The sequence below is a fragment of the Macaca fascicularis genome, chromosome 19 (assembly GCF_037993035.2).
Source record: "Macaca fascicularis isolate 582-1 chromosome 19, T2T-MFA8v1.1".
NCBI classification, from domain to species: Eukaryota; Metazoa; Chordata; class Mammalia; order Primates; family Cercopithecidae; genus Macaca; species Macaca fascicularis.
Window position 1 is genome coordinate 65,125,173 of NC_088393.1, and position 27,563 is coordinate 65,152,735.

A 27,563-nucleotide genomic window follows, 5' to 3' on the forward strand; every position below is an offset into this window, starting at 1 on the left:
GCGCCGCAACCGCGCCCGACTAATTTTTTGTATTTTTAGTAGAGACGGGGTTTCACCGTGGTCTCGATCTCCTGACCTTGTGATCCGCCCGCCTCGGCCTCCCAAAGTGCTGGGATTACAGGCGTGAGCCACCACGCCCGGCCGGTCCTTTTTTTTTTTTTTAATTGAGATGGAGTCTCGCTCTGTTGCCCAGGCTGGAGTGCAGTGGCGAGATCTCAGCTCGCTGCAGCCTTTGCCTTCGGGGTTCAAGTGATTCTCCTGCCTCAGCCTCCCAAGTAGCTGGGACTACAGGTGCGTGCCACCACACCCAGCTAATTTTTGTATTTTTAGTAGAGATGGGATTTCACCATGTTGGCCAGGATGGTCTCCATCTCTTGACCTTGTGATCTGCCTGCCTCAGCCTTCCAAAGTGTTGGGATTATAGGCGTGGGCCACTGCGCCCGGTCCTCCTTGTCCTTTTTATGTCATGTCTAAGAACTCCTCACCAGGTTTTAGGTCCTTAATATTTTCTGTCGTATTTCCTCTTACAAATCTTATCTTCTACATTTGAATCTGATCCATGTTAATGTTTGTATTACAGTATGAACCGTAGTTGAGTGTCTTTTGTTGTTGCCCATGAATTTTTTTAAGCTCCATTTGTTGAAAAGACTATTCTGCCTCTATTGAATTGCTTTTACACCGTAGCAAAATTTAAGTATATTCATATTGGTCTATTTCTGGGTTCTCTATGTTATGCCACTAGTCTTTGAGCCTAAACATATGCCAGTACCACTCTATTTTGATTACTGTTGCTAGCTAGTAAATTTTAAAATAGGATAAACTTATTCCTCACTCTTTGTTCTTTTTAAAAATCGATTTGGGGCCGGGCGCGGTGACTCATGCCTGTAATCCCAACACTTTCGGAGGCCGAGGTGGGCAGATCACGTGAGGTCATAAGTTCAAGACCAGCCTGGCCAACATGGTGAAACCTCATCTCTTAAAAAAAATACAAAACCTAGCCAGGCAAGGTGGCAGGTGCCTGTAATCCCAGCTGCTTGGGAGGCTGAGGCAGAAGAATTGTTTGAACCCGGGAGGCGGAGGTTGCATTGAGCCGAGATGGTGCCACTGCGCTCCAGCCTGGGTGACAGAGCGAGACTCTGTCTCAAAAAATAAATAATAAAAATAAAAAATAAAAATTGATTTGGCTTTCATATCAGTTTTTTCCTTTGGCTTTGCATATATATTGCATGTTTGTCTCTACGAAATATGTTGCTGGGATTTTGATATAAATTACCTTAAATCTAAAGATCATTTTGGTGGGAATTGACATCTTGTTGAGTCTTGCAGTTCATGAATATGGTACGTTCCTCTGTTTATTGAGGTCCTTGATTTATTTCATAAGCGTTTTGTAATTTTCAGCTTATAGATTATGGACATATTTTAAAAATCTAGACAGTTTCTTAGGGGGCCATTATATGTTGTATTGAGTTTTATTTTTATTTTTTATTTTTTTGAGACGGAGTCTCACTCTGTCACCCAGGCTGGAGTGCACTGGCGCAATCTCGGCTCACTGCAAGCTCCGCCTCCCAGGTTCACACCGTTCTCCTGCCTCAGCCTCCCATGTAGCTGGGACTACAGGTGCCCACCACCGCACCCGGCTAATTTTTTGTATTTTTAGTAGAGACAGGGTTTCACCGTGTTAGCCAGGGTGGTCTCGATCTCCTGACCTCGTGATCTGCCCGTCTCAGCCTCCCAAAGTGCTGGGATTACAGGCGTGAGCCACTGTGCCCAGCCTGTATTGAGTTTTAAATTTCAGTTTGCACTTGGTACTTGCAATTATAGAGAAATATATAAATTATAATTTTTATATGTATACTGTGACTTTGCTGAAGTCAATAGTTCTAGCAACATTTTTTGATAGCTTTCTTAGGATTTTCTTCCTTATATTAATGTTATTAGCAAACATCTTATTTCTTATTTCTCTTTTTTTGAGACTCTTGCTCTGTCACCTAAGCTGGAGTACAGTGGTACGATCTTGGCTCACTGCAACCTCTGCCTGTCAGGTTCAAGCACTTTTTACCCTCAGCTTCTTGAGTAGCTGGGATTACCGGCACACTTCACTATGCCCAACTAATTTTTGTATGTTTTGTAGAGATGAGGTTTCACCATGTTGCCAGACTGGTCTCAAACTCCTGAGCTCAAGTGAGTCTCCTGCCTCAGCCTCCCAAAGTGCTGGAATTATAGGCATGAGCCACCACACCTGGCCCAAACATCTTACTTCACCCTCCCAATCTATATTACTTTTATTTCCTTTTCTTGTGTTTATTGCACTAGCTGGAACTTCCAGTGTGATTTTGAATAGAAGTGTTGAAAGAGGACGTACTTGCCTTTTTCTTGATGTTTGGGAGAAAGCATTCCGTGTAGGCCGTGAAGTATGATACCTGTAGACTTTTATGTACGTGTTCTTTAGAAAGTTTCCCTTCTGAGTTGCTGAGGGCTTTTATTGTGAATGGGCATTTAATTTGCCAAATGCTCTTCCCCCTTCAATTGATATGATCATGTAATTTTTCTTCTTTAGCCTGTTAGGATGGATTGCTTTAACTGATTTTAGAATTTTTTGTTGTTTTTTTAAGACCAAGTCTCACTCTTTCACCAAGCCTGGAGTGCAGTGGTGCAATCTCGGCTCACTGCAACCTCCGCCTCCCAGGTTCAAGTAATTCTCTTGCCTCAGCCTCCTGAGTAGCTGGAACTACAGGCGTACACCACTATGCCCAGCTAATTTTTGAATTTTTAGTAGAGATGGGGTTTCACCATGTTGGCCAGGCTAGTCTCGAACTCCCAACCTCAAAGGATCCACCCACCTCAGCCTCCCAAAGTACTGGAATTACAGGCGTGAGCCACCGTGCCCAGCCAATTTTTGAATGTAGGCCAGCCTTGCACTCCTGGAATAAACCCCATCAGGTCATAGAATATAATTTTTTTTTTTTTGAGATGAAGCCTCCCTCTGTCACCCAGGCTGGAGTACAGTGGCACGATCTCAGCTCACTGCAACCTGTGCTTCCCAGGTTCAAGCGATTCTCCTGCTTCAGCCTGCCAAATAGCTTGGACTGCAGTCACGTGCCACCACGCCTGGCTAATTGGAATATGATTTCTTTTAATTACAACATTCCATTTGCTAGTATTTTACTGAGAAATTTTGTATCTGAAATCATGAGTATTCCATCTGGCCAAATAATGTGGCTGGAATTTCCCCAAAAGTGGCAGAGGGGTTCCCACAAGGGACTGTTTCAAAAAGTCCTGAGATAGGACCTGTTGGAATTCCAAGGAAAGGAGCATAAAACACCAGGGTAATCAGTTCAAATCATTTCTCGGAGGAATTTTCATATGGGGTTGGGGGGCTGCAGTGTGTCCTTGTGTTGGACAGCAAACAAACAAAAAGCGCTACTTGTGTACGTCTGCGATGAGAAGTTTGGGTTAGAGAGTATACGAGGGCGTAAGGAACTTGGCTCAGATACAGGGCCGGTTTCTACATGCTTAGCAACGTGTTTGATCTCTCAGTATTTCGGGCAACAATGTAACTTTGTCAGTGCCCGGGCATTCCAATCCCTAGCTTACATTTAAGCCTGCAGGGAAGACACACAATTGGTCCGGGGTCACAGAGCTGTCGAGGCACCTTGCATTTTCTAGGTCAGGACACGGAAGGCAGGGGAGTTGGGGACCACGACAATGAGCAATACTGGTCAGTAGTTTTATTTTTTTGTTTCCATTTTATCTGACTTTGTTGTTTGGACTAATACTGGCCTCCCAAAATAAATTGAGAAGTTTTCCTCCAGTGCCACCCCCCTTTTATTTGCATGACATTTGGTAGAATTGGTGTCGTTTCTTTTAAGTATTTGGTAGAATTTTTTGGTGAAACCATTTAAGTCTGAAGGTTTCTCTTGTGGAAGATTTGAATTACATAGTCATTCAACTTAATAGGTACTCCAAGTATTTCATATGGGGTGGGTTTTGATAGACTATTCTTTTTGAGGAATTGTTTCATTTCATCTAAGTTTTCTAATTTAAATTTGCGGAGTTATTTATTTGAAGCATTCCCTTATTATTCCCTTCATGACACAACGTTCTGTAGTTGTATCCTTTGTTTTATTCCTAATAGTGGTTATGTGTCTTCTTTCTTTGTCTTTGTTCATCTTAGATGTTTATAAATTTTATTGACTATTTCAAAGAACCAGTTTTCTGTGTCATTGATTTTCTATGTGTTCTGTCTTTGATTTCTATTCTGATCGTCATTATTTTCTTTTTCTGCTTGTTTTGGTTGTATATTGCTGTTTGTAGTTTCTTGAAGTGGGAGCTTAGATTATCATTATTTTATTCTAATGTAAGCATTTAGTTTTATAAGCTAAACTCAGCACTGTTTGATCTCCATCTTACATTTTCCTATATTGTAATTATATTTTCATTCAGCTTAACTATTTCCTGATTCCATTTAAGGAATTATCTGTGATACATGGGTTATTTAAAGTGTGCTCTTTCAGCCGGGCGCGGTGGCTCACGCCTGTAACACCAGCACTTTGGGAGGCTGAGGCAGGCAGATCACGAGGTCAAGAGACGGAGACCATCCTGGCCAACATGGTGAAACCCCATCTCTACTAAAAATACAAAAATTAGCTGGGCGTGCTGGTGTGCTCCTGTAATCCCAGCTACTCGGAAGGCTGAGACAGAAGAATCCCTCGAACCCGGGAGGTAGAGGGTGCAGTGAGCTGAGATCGCACCACTGCACTCCAGCCTGGCGACAGAGCAAGGTTCCATCTCAAAAAAAAAAAAAAAAAAAGAAAAGAAAAGAAAAAGAAAAAAAGAAAAGTATGCTCTTTCATTCCCAAGTATTTAAAATATTCCTGTTATCATTTTGTTATTTTTAGTTTCACATTTGGCCTGAGCACAAGCTCGTTTAATTTGAAAACATTTGTATTTGTTGAAGTTTGTTTTGGGCCCATAAACAAGAAACCATAAACAACATGCTTGTTGAGTATTCCACAGTTACTTGTAAAAAGGATGTATATTCTGGTGTTGTTTGGTAAAATATTCTGTGTTTATGGATTCTGTTGATTAATGATGTTATTCAGACTTTCTATATTTTCCTTATTTTTTGTCTAATATTTTGCTAAAAGAAGAATGCTAAAAGAAGTCTCCAACTATAATTGTGGAATTTTTAATTTGTCCTTTCAGTTCTATCACTTTTTCCTTCATATATTTGAATGTTCCCTTGTTCGGTGCTTATGCATTTATGATTATTATATCTTCTTCATGTATTGACCCTCTTATCATTATGAAACTTTCTTCTTTGACCATTTTGATTTTCTGAGCTCTGAAGTATATTTTCTCTTATACTAATACAAGATATAACTGCTGCATTGTTAAAAGTTAATGTTTGAGGCCCAGCGTGGTGGCTCACATCTGTAATCCCAGCACTTTGGGAGGCCGAGGCGGGCGGATCACTAGGTCAGGAGATCAAGACCATCCTGGCTAACATGGTGAAACCCCGTCTCTACTAAAAATACAAAAAATTAGCCGGGCGTGGTGGCGGATGCCTGTAGTCCCAGCTACTCAGGAGGCTGAGGCAGAAGAATGGCATGAACTCGGGAGGTGGAGCTTGCAGTGAGCCGAGATGGTGCCACTGCACTCCAGCCTGGGTGACAGAGCAAGACCCCGTCTCAAAAAGAAAAGAAAAAACAAAAGTTAATGTTTGCATGGCTTATCTTTGTCCATTTCTTTTATTTTCAACCTGCCTACATCATTATATTTGCAGTAAATCTTATGTAGACAATATATAGTTGGGTCTTGCTCTTTTTCTTTTTCACTTTGAAAATCTCTCTTAGTTGTTATATTAAACCATTTATCTTTAAAGTGGCTATTGATATGTTGCGCTAAATCTATCATTTTTTTCCTTTGTTTTTCTTTTTTTTTTTTTTTTTCTTGAGACAGAGTCTTGCTCTGTTGCCCAGGCTCCAGTACAGTGGTGTGATCTTGGCTCACTGCAACCTCCACTTCCTGGGTTCAAGCAATTCTCCTGCCTCAGCCTCCTGAGTAGCTGGGATGACAGGCATGTGCCACCACGCCTGGCTAATTTTTGTATTTTTTAGTAGAGATGGGTTTCGACATGTTGGCTAGGCAGGTCTTGAACTCTTGACCTCAGGTGACCCGCCCGCCTCGGCCTCCCAAAGTGCTGGGTTTACAGGCGTAAGCCACCAGGCCTGGCCTTTTTTTCCTTTTTTTTTTTCTGTTTTGGTTTGGTTTGGTTTGGGGCATATTTTATTTTCTTGCCCTTTTTTTGGATACCTGTACAATTTTAAGAATTCAGTTTTGATTTGTCTGTAGTGTTTTTTTAATTCCTAATTTAACAGCAAGCTCATCTTTAATATAGTGGGTTTTTTTTTTTAAGTGTATTTCTTGGTATAATTATTTTAGTGGTTACTTTATGTATTAAAATGTATTTATGTAACTTAGTCACAATCTGCTGGTTGTCAACATTATAGCAATTTGAGTGATTTGTAGAAATGTTACTTTTATTAGATGTCCTTATGCTAATTTTTTTTTTTTTTTTTTTTTTTTTTTGAGATGGAGTCTCGTTCTGTCACCGGCTGGAGAACAGTGGTGCAATCTCAGCTCACTGCAACTTCCACCTCCCAGATTCAAGAGATTCTCCTGCCTCAGCCTCCCAGTAACTGGGACTACAGGTGCTTGCCACTACACCCAGCTAATTTTTGTATTTTTAGTAGAGATGGGGTTTCACCATGTTGGCCAGGATGATCTTGATCTCCTGAGCTCATGATCTGCCCGCCTTGGCCTCCCAAAGTGCTGGGATTACAGGTGTGAGCCACTGCGCCCGGCCCCATTATTCTTTTAATACAATTGTCTTAAGCGTTTACCCTCCACGTGCTCTGCACCATATTGAACGATGTTATAATTTCTGCTTCTGTTGTCAAACCTATTTATTTGAAATCTCTAGTCCTATGTCATAATGTCAAACTTTGTTGAAAGAACAAGAATAGTCTCTTGGCCTGTATTTCTTACCCTTTCCATTGTTCTTCCATCTTGAAGCCTCCTTCTACCATTTTCTTTGTGTGTGGATAACTTCCTGTAGCCATTCTTTTAGAATAAGTCTACCTGTGACAAATATTCTTTTTTTCTTTTATCTGAGAATATCTTTATTGATTCTTGAAGGAAATTTTTTGTGTGGTATAGGATTCATGGTTGACAAGTCTTTTCTTTTGGAAAACTTGAAAAACATTGCAGCAATTCCTGTGGCGTCTGGTTTTAAATGAGAAATCTGCTTCCATTTGAACTGTTGTTCTCCTTTACTAATGTGTCATTTCTCTCTAGCTGCTTTTAAAATATTTGTCTTTAGTCTTCAGAAATGTGATTATGATGTGCCCTGGTGTGGAATTTTTTTGTGTTTATCCTGTTTCGTGATTGTTCAGGTTTTCAAGTCTTTAGGTGTATGCCTTCTCCCAAATTTGGGAAATGTTTGGCCTTTATTTCTTCAAATATTTTTATTCCCACTCCCTTCCCCCTTTTTGCAACTCAGAAAAACTGAGTGAGGTCTTTATTTTAATTGTTCCAAATGTTAAGTCTCTATTTTAACTGTTCCAAATGTTCTTGAAGCTCTCTTCTTTTAAGTTTTGTGCTGTTGATCTGTCTTGGGAGAGGGCTGCAGGGAGTGGAGTGCTAACAACTCTCACTACTTGCCTTGAGATGACGTGTCCTGGAAGTGAAAGTATAATGCCAACCGGCATTGCCTGGCACTGCCTCCTCCTGCCTTGCTACCAGGTGGGGGTGGGAGTTTGGCTCTGCTGCTGTGCAAAGGGAGGGAGCATGTAGGCTTTTTTAATCAGGTTGCTTAAAAGTGGGCCAAAGGGGAGGCAGAGCTTTTAAACTGGCAACAGTCAAATGTCAAATATAAAAAATGGAGTCAGAGGCCAGGCATGGTGGCTCACACCTGTAATCCCAGCACTTTGGGAGACCAAGGAGGAAGGATTGCTTCAGGCCAGGAGTTCAAGACAAGCTTGGCCTGCCGGGCGCGGTGGCTCACGTCTGTAATCCCAGCACTTTGGGAGGCCGAGACGAGCAGATCACGAGGTCAGGAGATCAAGACCATCCTGGCTAACATGGTGAAACCTCGTCTCTACTAAAAATACAAAAAAAAAAAAAAATTAGCCGGGCGTAGTGGCAGGCACCTGTAGTCCCAGCTACTCAGGAGGCTGAGGCAGGAGAATAACGTGAACCCGGGAGGTGGAGCTTGCAGTGAGTCGAGATCATGCCACTGCACTCCAGCCTGGGCAACAGAGCTAGACTCCGTCTCAAAAAAAAAAAAAAAAAAAAAAAAAAAAAGGCTTGGCCATCGTAGCAAAACTCTGTCTCTACTAAAATACAAAAACTTAGCTGGTCATGGTGGTGCATGCCTGTAGTCCCGGCTACTCGGGAGGCTGAGGCACAAGAATCGCTTAAACCCGGAGGCGGAGGCTGCAGTGAGCCGAGAATGTGCCACTGCACTCCAGCCTGGGCGACACAGTGAGACTCTGTCTTAAAAAAAAAAAAAAAAAAGGAATCAGACTCTTATACTTTTGGTTGGCTGAAAAATAGGGGAAAAAACCCTCAGCCTTATTTATAGACAGATTATCCTGATGTTTGCAGTAAGCTGCAAATAGACTGATACATCACATCCTGCCTTGAGTGGTTGTGATGTGGCCAGGGATGTAGAGAAACCCTCTCCGTGGCCTGAAGTCGGACCAGTACAAGTGGGCATCACCTTTGTGTTGGGAGAAGTGCCCTGAAGTAAAGATATATGTGTATTTTTGTGGGAAATGGCTTGTCTCCTTGTTCGGAAGCATCGCAGATCAGTGACAAGTATATATAGAACAAGGGCACGAAATTACTGGAGCGGGCAAAGTGAATGGATATTTATGTCCCATGTCAGAGCCTATAAAAAGAAACCCACTGCAGAAGAGGGGAGGGGAACCTAGTAGTTAGGGTTAACCAGGCTCAGTCCTCAGCCATCCCAATCCTTGCACTCTAGGGATATAAACATAGTCACCAAGGTGTTAGGGATGGAGGGTTTGTGTTTTTTTTGTTTTTTGTTTTTTTGTTTTTTTGTTTTTTTTTTGAGACGAAGTCTCGCTCTGTCACCAGGCTGTAGTGCAGTGGCGCGATCTCAGCTCACTGCAACCTGGGATTACAGGTGTGAGTCACCGTGCCTGGCCACTAATAAAGTTTTATTGTGCCCGCTCTTCCATCTCACTGCCTCATTTTCATTCCTGTGCATCCTGAGTGCATATCTCGATAAACTCCCTGTACTCCATTAATAATCTCACAGTTTACTGCCATAGAATATCAAAAGTAAGAAATTATTTCTATTAATGAACACCCAGTTTTCACACTTTCCTCTCTCACTTCTGTAGATTGTCACTTCATACTCATTTTCTGAAATATCTTCTCCCTCTTTTTGCCCCATTCTGTGGCACTCACCATGCAAAGCTCTAAACCTAGATTGAACATTAGTCCAACATTTTCTGAGGTGACCCAGGCTGTTTGGAAGTTCTGGGAAAAACCTTCACCCTACAGACCTCTCAGACCTCTTCCCGTCCCTCAGTGAACTAAAATCTCTGGAGGATCCAGTTTCTCACATGCCCAGTATTTTCTAGCCTTGTCATTGCCAGTTTTGGGGGGAAACCATTTATCCACACCGATTAAAGGAATGTCAGATGAGGTTTTCTGTTAGTCTTCCTAAATTGTGGCAGCCAGTGTCTCCCCATGAGTTCCGTGCAAACCCCCACATGGCTCTGTACACCTTTCTCTTTGCAAAATTAATATTTTGAATATATAAAATGATACGTCGGATGTATGGTTGTCTTTCCTAAATCTGTACCCCCATCCCTATGTTTTCATTTACTATAAAGGAAGTTCAAATTTTGTATTATTTTCTTGCATGTTTTCTTTATATATCATTCCTTTTTTTTTTTTTTTTTTTTTTTGGACAGGTCTAGGGGAATATCTAAGGTGTAGTCTTGAATTATCTCTAAGTTTCAATATTCTATTAATTTTTTGCCTTTTTATTTTATTTATTTATTTATTTATTATTTTTTTATTTTTTTGAGACAGAGTCTTGCTGTAGAGCCCAGGCTGGAGTGCAGTGGTGCAATCTCAGCTCATTGCAAGCTCCGCCTCCCTGGTTGACTCCATTCTCCTGCCTCAGCCTCCTGAGTAGCTGGGGCTACAGGCGCTCGCCTCCACGCCCAGCTAATTTTTTGTATTTTTAGTAGAGATGGGGTTTCACCGTGTTAGCCAGGATGATCTCGATCTCCTGACCTCGTGATCCACCCGCCTTGGCCTCCCAAAGTGCTGGGATTACAGGCGTGAGCCACCACGCCCGGCCAAGTTAAAGAGATGTTTGATGGTCCTGGCTATCTGTTCTCAGTTTTGTTCATATTCTGTTTGTGCTAAAACGTGCTACAATTGGTGTCTGTTACGTTATATGGATTTATCAGGCCAAATGTGTTCATTGTGATGTGTGAATCCAACAGAACTGTACCAATGTTATGGCTGCCTTTTTGATATTATTACTGAGATAATGAATATTAAAGCAGACTGGTTTGTTTAGAGATTTAACCCTTTATTCTCATTATACTAAAATTGTTTTATGTAATTTGAATTCATGTTTAAAATTGTAAAGTATGTTTTCCTGCTGATGTTTTCTCCCTTATTTCTATGTGTCAGATACAAATCTGCATTTTTTGTGTGTTTGTGTTTAATAATTACAGGTATGTATTTTCTAGACTTTGACTTAATATATTTATATGACATTATACCTTAGATATGTAAGCTATGAACTAATTATTACTGGATATTTTTAACTCATCAATAATTACTGCCTACTTATTCAATAATTTATTCCATGTTCTTTTCATGTGATAGCTAATATATTTGGGCTTAAATGCGTCTTCTTATTTTGTGCTTATCTTTTCTTCAGTTTTGTTTCTTGTGCTTTCTTTTGAAAACATGTATAGATTATTAATACTAATTTTCCTTTTAATTTGGAATGTATACACTCATTTTGTTAGTCTTTAAGCTGAAAATTATTGCACATGTATTTAACACATCAGGGTATAGAGTTATTAATACCTTTACCCTCCTCTTGGATAATATAAGGCAGGTTATCATGTAGTGGTATTGAGGCATAGTAATTCTGTTGTTCTACTCAACAAGGGGATATTGTTCATGTTTTATACAGATAATGAATAATTGTATTGATCCACAGATGCATTCCTTATATCATGCAGATCTTCCACCTGGAATCACTTTTCTTAAATATAACCTTTCGGGTTACCTTTTTACCTAAAATTTTCATTTTTTACTTCATATGGTCTTATTTTATACTCTTTCTTGAAAAACACTCTTGCTGTGAATAGAAATCTAGATTATGCACTTATTTCTTCAGTAACTTCACTGTATCCTTCCACTACATCCATGAGTCACTATATACTGGATGTGAGTGGAGACAATTTATATTGTGACTATAGTTTTCCTGTGCTGCAGAAACAAAATCTGAATCTGATGCAAAGGAAAATACACCCTAGAGATTGTAACAGTGATATGGGCTCAGTGACTGGAGGATACTGAGTTACTGGAATAATGAAGGAGTGACAGGGTAGAATGCATAGTAGAAATAATAAAATCTATATCTGGTGAACAAATGGATGGATTGTGCCATGAATTGGCTAGATGCTAACTAATCACATTTTCATTTGTTTGTTTGTTTCTGAACACCTGGGGGGAAAGCATGTTCCAGCTTTCCTTACACTTAATTTGGGGCCATGTGAATGAGCTGTGGACAATGGAATATGGGCAGAAGTGATTGTGAAATTGTGTCTTAATTGTGTTTCATTTGTGCACCATTCTAGAGATGTCTTCAGTGGTTCCCTTTTTCATACCTTCCCAAAATTTAGTGGTCCCATGGGAGCTGCAGGTTCAGGTGATGGGTTGATGGTGATGGTGTTTTGTTTTTGTTTTTGTTTTTGATACAGAGTTTTGCTCTTATCGCCCAGGCTGGAATGCAATGGCACGATCTCAGCTCACTGCAACCTCCACCTCCTGGGTTCAAGCGATTCTTCTGCCTCAGCCTCCCAAGTAGCTGGGATTACAGGGGCCCAGCACCATGCCCTGTTAATTTTTGTATTTTTAATAGAGACGGGGCTTCACCATGTTGGCCAGGCTGCTCTTGAACTCCTGACCTCAGGTGATCCCCCCACCTCAGCCTCTCAAAGTGCTGGGATTACAGGCGTGAGCCACTGTGCCCGGGGGTGATGGTGAGTTTTTTGTTTTTGTTTTTTGTTTTTTTTTGTTTTGTTTTGTTTTGTTTTTGCTTTTTTGGAGACAACAAGTTTCACTCTTGTTGCCCAGGCTGGAGTGCAATGGTGTGATCTCCACGCACCACAACCTCAGCCACCCGGGTCCAAGCGATTCTCCTGCCTCAGCCTCTAGAGTAGCTGGGATTACAGGTGTATGCCACCACACCCGGATGATTTTGTACTTTTAGTAGACACGGGGTTTCTCCATGTCTACATGTTGGTCAGGCTGGTCTCAAACTCCCAACCTCAGGTGATCTGCCCGCCTCGGCCTCCCAAAGTGCTGGGATTAAAGCCGCGAGCCACCACACCCAGCTGGTGATGTTTTGATGAGGACAGGACATTACCTGTGTCTCTTAGTTTCAGGCAGGACCCTCTCATAATCAAGTTTGTGATTGAATCTACTTGCCTTGAGTGCCAGAAGGAAGAACAAGAGGTAGAGAGGCAGGTTTTGGTTACTGTGAATTAAAGATGAATAAGGAAGTGTCCTCTAAAGTCACAAACTTGAAACTGGATGAACTCTACCACCCACTTAGGTCCGAGGGCAATTAGTCCTGCTATTTCCAAAATTTGAATCTTCTTTTTAAAATTTTAGTATTACAGACAGGGTCTCGCTCTGTTGCTCAGGCTAGAGTACAGTGGCGGGATCATAGCTCATAGCAGCTTTGAACTCCTAGACTCAAGCCATTCTCCTCAGCCTCCCGAGTAACTGGGACTACAGTCCCAAAATTTAAATCTTGTGGCCTGTAATAATGAGTCTCAAGTAGCATGCCTACCTATGGTTTTAGGAACACTTTTTCTGAACTGTTTAAGAAATAACCCAAATGTGTGCTTTCATGTAAAACCTTTAATCACACCTATGAGGCTAGCTGCTGAGTTAGGGTGTCATTGTATTTTATGTTTTGATAAATGCCAAGGATCCTGCTGAGGCTTAGCCTCCCACAGAGTATATGTGAAAGCATTTTGATGTTAATGCTAATGACAATAATAACAATAGTTCTTTTTAAAATTGAATACAATGTGATAACATTTTTTATGTACATTCCTATGAGGAGCAAAGTAGTATTTCCCATTCTAGTCACGGTATTGTCATGGATGCTGCATCCCATCCCTAGAGTTCCTGATTCAGTAGGCCTGTGTCAGGCCACAGAGCCTGCATCTCTATCAAGTTCTCAGGTTATGAAGATGCTACTGGTCTAGGGACCACAACTTTGTAACCACTGAATTAAAGGCCCGTTTATTAATGTTACTGCCTGGCAGCTCCTGGAGCAAAAGACTGAATTTATTTTTCATTTTAAATCTTGGACCCCAGCTCTGGGAGAGGTGAAGGGGTGAGCCCAGGGCCACGCAGGAAAATCAGGAACGAGTCTTCTCTGCCTCCAATAGCCACAGAAATGTGAGTACTCTGAGGTAAGGACCCCTGTGGTTGGAACCTTGGAACTTAACTTCCCCAATATTTCCTAGTGGTGCCGCTTAACTTTACCCACAGAGAACCGAACAGGCACAACCGCGTGGGAACATATGGGACTTTACCCAGAATTCCATTGCCTGCACTTTCTCACGAAGGTCTGAGCCAATGATAACTCAGGAGAGGGTCGTTTCCTGTGGTGTCAGGGAGGGACTTCCTGTTTCCCTTGGAAATAACTTTCTTTTGTTGTATTTTCTGCTCCGGCCACGTGGTCCGTACAGCAACCCCAAGGTGCCCTCTCTGGGATGCTGGAGAAAGATGGAGAGCCCCAGCCCCGTCTCTGTCTCCCTGAGACTGAGCGTTCCAGACTGGCTCAGGTGGCCTGGCACCTCAGGTTTGCTGTGAGCCCTCCAGGAACATGCGTGCTCCGGTCCTGCATGGTCCCGCACCCACACTAAGTTGCCATAGCCCCCCAAGCAGTGGGCTGAGCCTTGTACGCTTTTTTCTTTCTTTTTTTTTTTTTTTTGATACGGAGCCTCACCCTGTCGCAGGGGCTGGAGTGCAGTGGCTGATCTTGGATCACTGCAATCTCCACCTCCCCTGTTCAAGCTATTCCCCTGCCTGGCTAACACAGTGAAACCCCGTCTCTACTGAAAATACAAAAAATTAGCCGGGCATGGTGGTGGGCGCCTGTAGTCCCAGCTACTTGGGAGGCTGAGGCAGGAGAATGGTGTGAACCGAGGAGGCGGAGCTTGCAGTGAGAGGAGGCGGAGCTTGCAGTGAGCCAAGGTCATGCCAGTGCACTCCAGCCTGGGCGACAGAGCAAGACTCCATCTCAAAAAAAAAAAAAAAGGATATATTGTAGTACCATTATTTGAAAAAATATTGCATTTTAAACTGTCTTTTGTGATGCATGAGTTATTCAGTATCTTGTAACTTAATTTCCAAATGCTTCTTTTTATATTTTCCATGTATCTCTCTTTTTGATTCATATCTTGATAGCATCCTGTGTCTTATTTCACTCCATGTGAATTGAAGATACTTTTTAGTCATCTATATTGATAGTTCTGTAAATATTCAGTTGTACTAAATATAAGCATCCTATATTTGTATTTATTAGGCCAGAATTATCAATCTTGGGGTGAGAATTCACTAGAACTTTAACAATTTTATATTGGTTGTTTCTACTAATTGCTGAGATAACAGACATAAAAATGCTCAACATATTCATAGATTTATGTCTTTATCCTTTTTAAAATTGTTGCTTTATGTAATACAAGTCAGCATTATACATTACATACAGTTCAAAATATAATTTCTTGGTGATCGTTTCTTTTTTCTTTGTTTTCTTTTGTGCTTTTTTTTTTTTTTTTTTTTTTTGGTTGAGATGGAGTTTAGCTCTTGTCACCCAGTCTGGAGTGCAATGGCATGATCTCTCGGCTCACTGCAACCTCCGCCTGCTGGGTTCAAGCTATTCTCTCGTCTCAGCCTCCTGAGTAGCTGGGACTACAGGCGCCCACCACCACGCCTGGCTAATTTTGTATTTTTAGTGGAGACAGGGTTTCACCATGTTGGCCAGGCTGGTCTCAAACTCCTGATTCGCCTGCCTTGGGCTGCCAAAGTGCTGGGATTACAGGCATGAGCCACCGCGCTTGGCCAGCAATTGTTTCTTTAATACTGATATTTTCTGATATAAATTTTCATTTTCATGTGTTCTTTGTTGTATGAAATATATTTTTCCCAAAGCTGTTTCATATAGTTTTCTAATATTATACTCTAGAAGTGTTTCTTGTATCCATACTACTGTTGGATTTATTTTTTATTTTTTTTATTTTTTAGTGAGAGACAGTCTTACTGTGTCACCCAGGCTGGAGTGCCGTGACACTATCAAAACTCTCTGCAGCCTTGGCTCAAGTCATCATCCTGGCTCAGCCTCCTAGGTAGCTAGGATTACAGGCTTATGCCACCACACCCTGCTATTACTTTTTTTTTTTTTTTTTTTGGTAGAGATGGGGCCTGGCTATGTGGCTCAGGCTGATCTATTAATAGAATTCCTGACCTCAAGAATTCTCTTGCTTCAGCCTCCCACATTGCAGAAATTATAGGCATGAGCCACTGTGCCTGGCCTTTTAGCACATCAAAACTTACTAACTGCTAATTTGAGAATTTATTCCATACTCATTTCATGAGATAGCTGATATATTTGGGTTTATATACATCCTCTGGTTGTATGTGTGCTTTTCTTTGCCTTACTCATTGTGTACACTTTATTTTTTTTTAATGTTTTATCTCTTTACATTTCAATTTTTCTTCAAATTTGTAAGATATATACTCTGATTCAGTTAATGTTTAAACTTTAAAACAGTTATTTAATACATTATAGAGTTAATGTCTTTGCTCTCCTCAAGAAATATAAGAAATTTGTACATTCGTTAATTTGCCCCTATCAGTTTATATACTATTGAGGATATGCATGGTAATTCCACCATTCTGTTTCCAGAAGTAAGTATTAATCTTTTATTTTATTATTTATTTATTTATTTATTTATTTATTTTGAGATGGAGTCTCACTCTGTTGCCCAGGTTGGAGTGCAGTGGCACAATCTTGGCTCACTGCAACCTTTGCTTCCCGGGTTCAAGTGATTCTCCTGCCTCAGCCTCCTGAGTAGCTGGGATTGCAGGCACACACCACTACGCCTGGCTAATTTTTGTACTTTTAGTAGAGACGGGGTTTCACCATGTTCGGCAGTCTGGTCTCGAACGCCTGAGCTTGTGATCCGCCCACCTCGGCCTCCCAAAGTGCTGGAATTACAGGCATGAGCCACCATGCCTGGCAGTATTAATATTTTATAAAGATAATGAGTGGTCTCATTAATCCACAGATGCACCCCTGTCTCAGGTCCTCCTTTCTTCTGTCATCACAGACCATTCACCTGGGATCACTTTCCTTCAACCTTAACAAGGATCTTAAAAGTTTTATTTTATGCCAGTTATTTTTATCCATTAAATTTCTCATTTTGGGCTTTAAATAGTCTTATTTCAGTTTTTCTTAGTCAGTGCCTTTGTTGTGCATAGAAATCTGTTGGCAGTTGTATCTGTAACTGCTTCAGTATGTTATTCCATTGTGTCCCTGACACCTAAATTTATATTGGCTTTGAGTGGAGACAGATAATTTATATTATACATATATATAATTATGTATGTGTGTATATAAATTATATATGCATATATATGTGTATATATACATTATGTGTATGTATTTTTCTTTAAATATGAATTATTTCTATGTCATCTCATAAAATAAACCAGGTTATAAAATTTTAACTACAGTGACACCTAAGTGGACAGTGGAGTTAAAAACTATGAAGAGCAATTAGTCTTAATAGTTCTGTTTTGAATCATATGGCCTATAAGAATGTGTCTTCTGGACGATAGACCTACCTGTAGTTTATGAAACCCTCTTGCATGTGATTTTTTTCAATTAAATGAGTCCAGTGATATATAGCTGTGTTTTTGTGTAAAAGTTATAACCATTACTGAGCCGGGCGCCGTGGCTCACACTGTAATCCCAGCACTTTGGGAGGCCAAGGCTGGCGGCTCATCTGAGGTCAGGAGTTCCAGACCAGTCTGACCAACATGGAGAAACCCCATCTCTACTAAAAATACAAAATTAGCCGGGCGCGGTGGTGTACGCTTGTAATCCCAGCTACTCAGGAGGCCGAGGCAGGAGAATCGCTTGAACCTAGGAGGCCGAGGTTGCAGTGAGCCGAGATCGCGCCATTGAGCTTCAGCCTGGGCAATAAGAGCGAAACTCTGTCTCAAAAAAAAAAAAAAATTATAACTATTACCTATGATGCTACTTGATGAGTGAGGGAATAATTATACTTTGTTTTTTTGTTGTGTTTTTGTTTTTGTTTTTTGAGACCGAATCTTGCTCTGTTGCCCAGGCTGGAGTGCAGTGGCTCGATCTCACCTCACTGCAAGCTCTGCCTCCCGGGTTCACACCATTCTCCTGCCTCGGCCTCCCGAGTAACTGGGACTGCAGGTGCCCGCCACTACACCTGGCTAATTTTTTTTGTATTTTTAGTAGAGACGGGGTTTCACTGTGTTAGCCAGGATGGTCTCCATCTCTTGACCTCGTGATCCGCCCACCTCGGCCTCCCAAAGTGCTGGGATTACAGGCGTGAGCCACCGCGCCTGGCTGTACTTTGGGTTTTTTTTGTTGTTTTTTGTTTTTTTTTTTTTCAAAATCACCACTGATCCTGAAAAGGTAGATCTTTGATTTATCTTTCTAAAACAGTGTGTGTGAGAACCTTGTGTTGAGCAAGACTGATAGTAGCTTGTATGTATTTAGCACGATGTGCCAGGCCCAGTGTTAAGTACTTTTTACCTCACTTCCCATGTTTCCAATGAGGTTGGCTGTAGTATTTTTCATCTGACTAATTTTTCTTTGTTTGTTTTTTTGGCTAATGACTTCTAAAGACCTCCAGTTCCTGAACTCCAGCTAGGGTCCCATTCCCAGAGTTTATCAGAAGGTGTAGGTTGGGTCCAAGAATTTTCAGTTTTTATAAGTTCATAGTGAAGCTGATGCTGTAAAACCACGTATCAAATTGGGAATCAATGAATTAGAAGAGGCTCATGTTTTCGCCATGTTACGTGCAAGCTCCTCCGCTTTTCACCACGAAGAAAAGTTCCCTGTGGCCTCACCAGGAGCAGATACCAGCACCATGCTTCCTGTGCAACCCGCAGAAAGGTAGCAAATTACATCTCTTTTCTTTATATGTTAAAAAAAACTAGAAGATCATTCAAGGTTTTACAAAAAGGCCCACAAACGAAATACAGACATCGTTCAATTTATTCATACGTTTCAATCCCCAAATCTGAGAGGTGAAGCAGGTCTCCCAGGGCCTCAGAAGCAGGAGGATTAAAGAATGGGTCCCTTGCTGGCGACTTCAGTGCCGTGGCCTTGTCCCAGGTGGCCATGGAAATCAGGGTGCATACCCTTTAAAAGCAGCTTTGGCCTCCGAGACACCGTTTTCACAGTCTTTCTTCCCCTCCCTGCGCGACGCCTCTTGGCGGACATCCGGGAGAACCCGAAAGTCGCTCGTTGCCTGGTTGGATGCAGAGTACAAACTACATTACCCAGAAATCTGTGCCCAGCGCATTGGTAGCCGGAGTGCAGCCAATGACAGCCCAGAAACTGGGTGTTTCCTGCTGCTCGGGGAGGCGGGGCGAGACCTCTGGCGTCGCCGTCGTGACGTATTTTTCCTTTGCCCGGTCTGTGCATTCTGGTTGTGAAGGCTGAGTCCTAGATGGGGTCGCCTTTCTACTCGGCTCTCGCGGAACCTAGCAAGGAAAGACAGTGAAGGCTGCAGGACCTTCCTCCGCACTTTTGTTACAATCCATGACCCCTGTCGTGGGAAGGGCGGCCTCTCGCGGAGGTGTCTGCCGGGGCTGGACTCTTACCGAGGCCTCCACACACGCCCTCTTGTCCTTGTCTCCGCCGGCGGCAGCCGCCTTAGTCTTGTGAGCGTTTTTACACCGGATAGACTGAGACTCGCAGTGCTACACTCAGCCCGAGGGGGTCCAGCGCGGTGGAGGCGTGGGGTTTCGGCTGAGCCCACAGGGCACAGCCCGTTCACCCCCTTCTCACGTTCACCTGCTTCTCATGGCAGCGGCGGTGCTGATGGACCGGGTTCAGGTGAGTGGGGGAATCCCTCAAGTGCACACCGGCCTGGCTGTGTGTCCTGCGATGTTCGCTCTCATCGCGCACTTGTCTTGACCACCCTGGAGGGTGGTCACTGTTGCATTATGTGGAGGGGTTCCGCCCCCCTTATCTATGGCATAAGGTGTGGAACGGACTCGAAGGCACAGGGCAGTTCGTACAAATGCATGCATGAAGATGAGGATGAGTTTGGAGAGTTCCGGGAACCGTCTGTGCCTGGTGAGAACAGGGACTGGGAGTCAGAGGTAGGCCTGGAATGGCAGCCCGAGGAGCTGGTCCTCTCTTCTAAGGGTGCTGGGAGTCATGCAAGGTTTGGTGCAGAGAAGGGAGGTCCTCTGATGCAGTTCTTAAAAGGCTTCCTCTGGCTGCAGGGTGGGTAGTAGACTGGGGAATATAGGATAGATGGGAAGATCAAGATGGAGTCTACTGAAATAGTCCAGGTGAGCGTTGATGGTGTGGGCCAGAGTGGTGGCAGCAGAGGTTAGAGAATGTATGGGTTTTGTATGTATTTTATAAGTAAGGCTGACCAGATTCTCTGATGAGACGTAGTAATGATATCCTGGGATTCTTCACATGTCTCTCTTCACTTGAGACTGGGGGCGGTGAATGGAGGTCATTTCTAGTTTAGTGTCCTGAATCTGGGCCATGAGTTGTATGGAGTTATGTGGAGAAGTCACCACCTGGCGACCAATGGGATGAGTACTGGAAAAGTATATCAGACCCAGGAACAGGTACGCTCAAATGCTTGTAGGATTGAGTTGGGAGCGCTCAGGGAACCTCAGGTCTTAATTACCTTTGTTGGAAACAGATATCAGAGGAAGGAGTGAGGCAGGAATGGCTGGCTGAGGAGCTGGACCCCTGTCCTGAGTGTGGTAAAAGTCGTGGGAGATTTGGAGCAGAGGAGGGAGATGATCTGACTTGGATTTTAACAAGCTCTCTGGCTTTCAGGTTGAGAACAGACTGTGAGCATGAGGGATGAGCTATTGCAGTAGTGTTGATAGTATCTGGTCTAGAGGGGTGGCTGTGGAGGTGAGAGAAGTTGGTAAATTTTCTGTTTGTTAAGTAGGGTGATTGGAATTTTTGATGTGAAGGGTGAATGAGAGAAGAGAGTCGTGGATGACCCTAAGGTTGGTTGGTTTTTGCTGTAGCTGGTAAAATTATGGAAATGCCATCAACTGAGATGGAGAAGTTGGCAGCAGGTATGATTTTTAGTGGTTATATCAGGAATTAGGTTTCGGTCATGTTTAGGTTAAGAGGTCTTTTGTCGGCCGGGCATGGTGACTCACATCTGTAATCCCAGCACTTTGGGAGGCCGAGGCGGGCGGATCACGAGGTCAGGAGATCGAGATCATCCTGGCTAACACGGTGAAATTCTGTCTCTACTAAAAAAAAAAAAAAAAGAAAAAAAAAGAAAAAGAAATTAGCCGGGCATGGTGGTGGGTGCCTGTAGTCCCAGCTACTCAGGAGGCTGAGACAGGAGAATGGCTTAAGTAAACCCGGGAGGCGGAGCTTGCAGTGAGCCTAGATCGCGCTGCTGCACTCCATCCTGGGCGACAGAGCAGTGAGACTCCATCTCAAAAAAAAAGAAAAAAAAAAAGAGATCTCAGTCGACATCTTAGTTGAGGCCTCAAGGAGACACACAGGATTTTAGTTCTGGGGAAGGGTTCTGTTGAAGAAGTTGAAAAAAATGGTGACCAGTGTGTGGAGTGGGATGGGGTATCTTCAAGTCATGGTGGTAATGCTGTTATTGAGTAAGACAGTTGAAACTGGAGACTGAGAGAAAACTGGGTCTGTTGCTTAAGCACCTGGGCGGCAGTGGTGGATAGTGTGAAGACACCAGCACTTCCTGGACACCGCATGCAGAGTGGGATGGGGGAGGAGAGATGTCATGGAGGTGCCTATGGCATGGACCAGTGGTGGTCGGGATCTCAGATGTGAGGAAGGTGTAGTCCAAAGAGTAATGTGCGCTTTGGGAGGAGTATGAACTGATGGCCTTAAGAATCTAGTATAGGCAGCTCATGGGAGAAGATGGAGCTGAAGTTTGGTTGTGTTTAGAGGCATTGTCTGGACAACACCAGGAGAACTGGTTGGTAGGAGAGTGTTTGGGACCCTTCATGCCAGACCCAGAGTTGAGACAGCATCTGTCTGCACACTTGCCTGGTTCTGCTCTGGGCTGGACACCGTGGGGGAGAGGGACATGAGGAGACAGCAGACATAGTGGTGCCAAGGTCTGTATCTCCTCTTAGTTGGGAGGCTGGGGAGGTGAGGGACTAAAGGGTGGGTGTGTGAGTGTATAGACTAGGGAGGAGGGAGTTCTGGGGAGAGATGCTGAATGTGGACTCAACTGTACTCATCATGGCAGAGTTGTGTGACCTTCGAGGATGTGTTCGTGTACTTCTCTCGGGAGGAGTGGGAACTCCTTGAGGAGGCACAGAGATTCCTGTACCGTGATGTGATGCTGGAGAACTTTGCACTTGTGGCCACACTAGGTAAGTCTGTGTTTCAGTTGTCTAATGCTACATGGCAAATTATCCCAAAGCTTAGTAACTTCAAACAATAAAAATTAATTATCTCTCCAGTTTCAGTGCACTGGGAATCTGGTCAGAGCATTTTTTTGTTGTTTATTATTTTGAGGGTTGTTTTTTTTTTTTTCTAGACAAAGTCTCACTCTGTCACCCAGGCTGCAGTGCAGTATTGTGATCGTGGTTCATTGCAGCCTTAAACTCTTGGGCTCAAGTGATCCCCCCACCTCAGCCTCCTGAGTAGCTGGTACTGTAGGTGCATGCCACCACTCCCAGCAGCTATTTTTACTTTTTGCAGAGATAAGGTCTTGCACCTCTTTGTCCTAGGTTCTCCCCTCATCCTCTGGATGACATTTCCTGGGGCCTGACTGTGCCAGGAATTTCACGAGCTGACACAATCACTTCTTTTGGTGATTACAGGGCTGTCCTGGTACATCCTCCTTGGAGAGTATTTTTTCTAAACAGTCTGTTTTCTCTGTGGAGTGGGCCTACCTGCGCCACTCACCTGCCCTTTGTTTGCTTTACAGCTTTCATTTTCCCAGTCCCATGCAGTTGCCCAGTTGGACAGGGGCAGAAAACCTTGGGTGCCTGACAGGGCAGACACCACTGCAGCCACAGTGAAGGAGACCTGCAGAGGGCCTGGCCCTGCTGAATGGGAGCTGGAAGAGGGTGTCTGTTATGGTTGGGTTCAAATCGAATCTTCAACTTGTTTTGTGTTTGTCAGTGTTTTGTCGCCAAGGCCCATAGTGATTCTTCACATCTACTTTTCTTTCCTCATTCTTGGCACTTTTCCCGTTTGTCATTTCTCACCTGTCTTCCATCCTTTGGCTGTTTTCTCACTTTTTTGGCCTCCATGTTTCACTTCCTCTCTTCAACACTAGCTTACTTTAACGTGTTATGAGTTTTGCTCATTAAATAGTCCTCGAGAACTAGCTACTTACTTGGAGTCAGATTTTCCTGGGCATGGACACACCCATTTGCACAGAGCTCACCTGACACCAGCAGCCAAGGCCCTGCTGAAACCCTCTTGCAGAGAAATCAGCTAGAGGCTCAACCTGTACTCTCGATCCTGTATGCCATTGTGTTTAGGTCTTTACCCCGTAGTTAGGGTTCCTCCATTCTGTGACCTGTACAGGGCCTGTACTGACAACCAACCCTTCTTTACGCTGCTCCCGGCTCTCTTGTCCTGCCAACAAGCCAGTGGACTCGCATTGGTGTTAGACACACGTTTGTGATGGGGCCGCTGCCTCCCACCACAGTCAACACGCACTTCACCAGCATCGTTTTGCTTTCAGGTTTTTGGTGTGAAGCAGAAAATGAGGAGGCACCTTCTGAGCAGAGTGTTTCTGTAGGAGTGTCACAGGTCAGGACTGCTGAGCCAGGTCTCTTCCAGAAAGCACACCCATGTGAGATGTGTGACCCACTCTTGAAAGACATTTTGCACCTGGCCGAACACCAGGAATCACACCCTACACAGAAACTGTGCACACGTGGGCCGTGTAGGAGAAAATTCTCATCCAGTGCAGACTTTTACCAGCACCAGAAGCAACATAATAGAGAGAATTGCTTCAGAGGGGATGATGGAGGGGCCTCATTTGTGAAGAGCTGTACAGTTTGCATGTTAGGGAGATCCTTTACCTGCAGGGAGGAAGGGATGGACTTACCGGACAGCTCTGGCCTCTTCCAGCACCAGACCACTTACAATAGGGTGAGTCCCTGCAGAAGGACTGAATGCATGGAGTCTTTCCCACACAGCTCCAGTCTCGGGCAACACCAGGGAGACTATGATGGACAGATGCTCCTCAGTTGTGGTGAGGAAGGAAAAGCCTTCCTGGACACCTTTACTCTTCTTGACAGCCAGATAACTCATCCTGAGGTGAGACCCTTTAGATGCCTACCATGTGGAAATGTGTTCAAGGAGAAATCAGCTCTTATTAATCACAAAAAAATCCACAGTGGAGAAACATCTCATGTGTGTAAGGAGTGTGGAAAAGCCTTCATTCACTTGCACCACCTAAAAATGCACCAGAAATTCCACACTGGGAAAAGACATTATACATGCAGCGAATGTGGGAAGGCCTTCAGCCGCAAGGACACGCTTGTTCAGCACCAGAGAGTTCACACTGGAGAAAGATCTTATGACTGCAGTGAATGTGGAAAAGCCTACAGCAGAAGCTCCCACCTTGTTCAGCACCAGAGAATCCACACAGGAGAAAGGCCCTATAAGTGCAATGAATGTGGGAAAGCCTTTAGCCGTAAAGACACACTTGTTCAGCACCAGAGATTTCATACTGGGGAAAGGCCTTACGAGTGCAGTGAATGTGGAAAATTCTTTAGCCAAAGCTCCCACCTTATTGAACACTGGAGAATTCATACTGGGGCAAGGCCTTATGAATGCATAGAATGCGGAAAATTCTTTAGCCATAACTCTAGCCTCATTAAACATCGGAGAGTCCACACAGGAGCAAGGTCCTATGTGTGCAGCAAATGTGGGAAGGCCTTTGGCTGCAAAGACACACTTGTTCAGCACCAGATAATTCACACTGGAGCAAGGCCTTATGAGTGCAGTGAATGCGGGAAGGCCTTCAGCCGTAAAGACACACTTGTGCAACACCAAAAAATCCACACTGGAGAAAGGCCTTATGAGTGTGGTGAATGTGGCAAATTCTTTAGCCATAGCTCCAACCTTATTGTACACCAGAGAATTCACACTGGAGCAAAGCCTTATGAGTGCAATGAATGTGGGAAATGCTTTAGCCACAACTCCAGCCTTATTCTGCACCAGAGAGTTCACACAGGAGCAAGGCCCTATGTGTGCAGCGAATGTGGGAAGGCTTACATTAGCAGCTCCCACCTTGTTCAACACAAGAAAGTTCACACTGGAGCAAGACCTTATGAGTGCAGCGAATGTGGGAAATTCTTTAGCCGCAACTCTGGCCTCATTCTACACCAGAGGGTTCACACTGGAGAAAAGCCTTATGTATGCGGTGAATGTGGGAAAGCCTACAGCAGAAGCTCCCATCTTGTTCGGCACCAGAAAGCTCACACTGGAGAAAGACCTCATGAGTGCACCAGTTTTGGTGACCCTTTAGCTGCATCTCTTAAACTTGTTTAACACCAGAAAATTCACACAAAGAGAAAGGCCTTATGAATGCAGAAAATATGTCATCTTCTTGATCATCCTCATAGGATTGACACCAGAACAATGCTCTGTGAGTACCCTTTGTGAGAGAACCATCAGCTAGCGGATGAGCATTGTACTTTCATTCCACCCTGGGGAGATTCCTGATAAGCACCACATATGTGGGAAGCTTTCATGAGGCGTGTTGCACTTTGTAACTGTCTAGGGTTCTTGATGGAATTATATCACTGCCAGTGCCTGTGGCGGAAGCCATCTTATTGCTACCAGCTGTGTGTATCAATCACTCCATTTTGCTCAGGGAAGGCAGACTTCTGTGCTTTCTTTCCTGTTCCCTGCAGATAATCATGAGTATTTTCAAGGACCGCCCCCCCGCCAACCCTCCACCATTGAGGGTCCTCATCTTTTCCCTCATGATTAGGTTCTGAGCAAACATGATCTAGCTCTGGCTAAAAGGACCTGAGCTAGGGTCTGCTGGGATTTCCTGACAAGATTTTGTCAGGAAACGTGATCGCTGTGACTTACTTGTCTTATTGCCAAATCGCCCAGGTTTGGAACTGCTTGTCCCATGCTGCTCTGGTTTAGACAGTGATAAAGGCCTGTTGTGGCAGCCTTTACTCTTGGGGATTTTGTTACTGTGTAGACTAGATTGAGAAAAGAGTTGGGTTCTGTCGTGAAGGGAGTAACACCTTTTGTGGGTACCACCTTCATGTGCCTCAGAGGGGACCAAAGGATGGCAGAAGACAGCTCTCAGTCTAGTTTGACCTAATTTACACCATTGCCCTAGGCCTGCTGGAAAGACTAAAAAAAATTTTGTGCCTAACTTTGTGGCCTGGCTGCCAGGATTTCCTGTGAGCCCAATGAGGGCATAGTTGGTGTGAAAATCTGTGCTTCTGGAAGCACCATAAGTTGGGTCCCTTGACTGTCACGTACTCCCCAGCACTGTTGAGGGATTGCTGTTTTCTGTACCTGTACAGGATCAAGTCCCTGATATCCAGAATCCCATAGGCAAGTGACATTGACTGTAAGACCTCTAGGGCAATGTGAAAATCATGATTGGTATATAAACACTGAGATAATGGAGTGGGGATGACTGTGGCAAACCAAAGGAGATTCGAACATTCTAGCAGGGCATCCACAAATATTGGTGCAGTTATGATGGTGTGGGATGGGGGTGCATAGAAATTCTCAGTACCTTCAGATATCTGTATCTCCTGTGGCCAAGGCCACTGTCAGAGGAAATAATCTAAATGTGGATTCCTGTGTCTCCCTGGGCAGTTGGCCTTACAGCCATCACTGCACAGACAGGAACCTCAGCAGTGATAGAAGAGAGATCCAGGGATGGGTCTTCTCTGACCCAGCCAGCATCCCTAGTGACTGAGGTGGACGCGGAGTTCATTGCTCACCAATTTTTAGCAACATTGAGGCAGGGCTCACTCTCCTAAATTGTAGGGAGAGGAGTATTGTAGAGCCAAAATAGTTGACGTCTAATTTTCCTAGTGGAACAGTATATATAGATTTTAATGAGGAACATTTATTTAACAGCTTTATGGAGGTATGATTAACATGCAATAAACTGCATATATGTAAAGTGTAAAATGTGCTATGTGTCAGCATGTGTATACACCTATGAAACCACCACAGTCAAGATATCCAACACAACAAAAGATTGTCCCTTTATAATCCTCAGTCTTTCCTCATCTTGTTTTCCACAATTCACAAGCAACAGCAAGCATTTTCTATAATTTTATAAATGAAACCATATGGTATGTACTTTTTAGGGGGTGGGGCTCTGACTTTTTCAGTAAACATAACTATTTTAAGGTTAATCCATTATCTTGTTGCATGAATCAATTGTTTACTCATTTGTATTGCTGAGTAGTATTCCATTGTATACCACAAGTTTTCTTTTTTGTCAACTTAATTGTTATGGATGTTTGGGTAACTTTCAGATTTTGGCTACTACAAATAAACCTCTGAAGATTCGTGTGCAAGTTATGGCTGAATGATATTCCGTTCTATAAATATACCTCAGTTTCTTTATCCATTTACTTATTGAAGGACAGTTGCTTTCAAGTTTTGGCAGTTATGAATAAACCTACTACAGGCCGGGCGCGGTGGCTCAAGCCTGTAATTCCAGCACTTTGGGAGGCCGAGACGGGCGGATCACAAGGTCAGGAGATCGAGACCATCCTGGCTAACACGGCGAAACCCCGTCTCTACTAAAAACACAAAAAATTAGCTGGGCGAGGTGGCGGCGCCTGTGGTCCCAGCTACTCGGGAGGCTGAGGCAGGAGAATGGCGGGAACCCGGGAGGCGGAGCTTGCAGTGAGCTGAGATCTGGCCACTGCACTCCAGCCTGGGCGACAGAGCGAGACTCTGTCTCAAAAAA

General features: G+C 43.6%; 1 protein-coding gene across 1 annotated transcript; it reads left to right on the forward strand.

Moving 5' to 3' along the window:
* Window positions 1–19,057: 19,057 nt before the first annotated feature.
* Window positions 19,058–27,165, forward strand: ZNF304 (zinc finger protein 304). Its single transcript, XM_065535051.2, is given in 5 exon segments — window positions 19,058–19,486; window positions 21,873–21,999; window positions 22,560–22,597; window positions 22,599–22,713; window positions 23,328–27,165. Coding segments are annotated over 5 exon segments (2,133 nt in total). The 5' UTR covers window positions 19,058–19,453; the 3' UTR covers window positions 25,148–27,165.
* The last annotated feature ends 398 nt before the right edge of the window (window positions 27,166–27,563 follow it).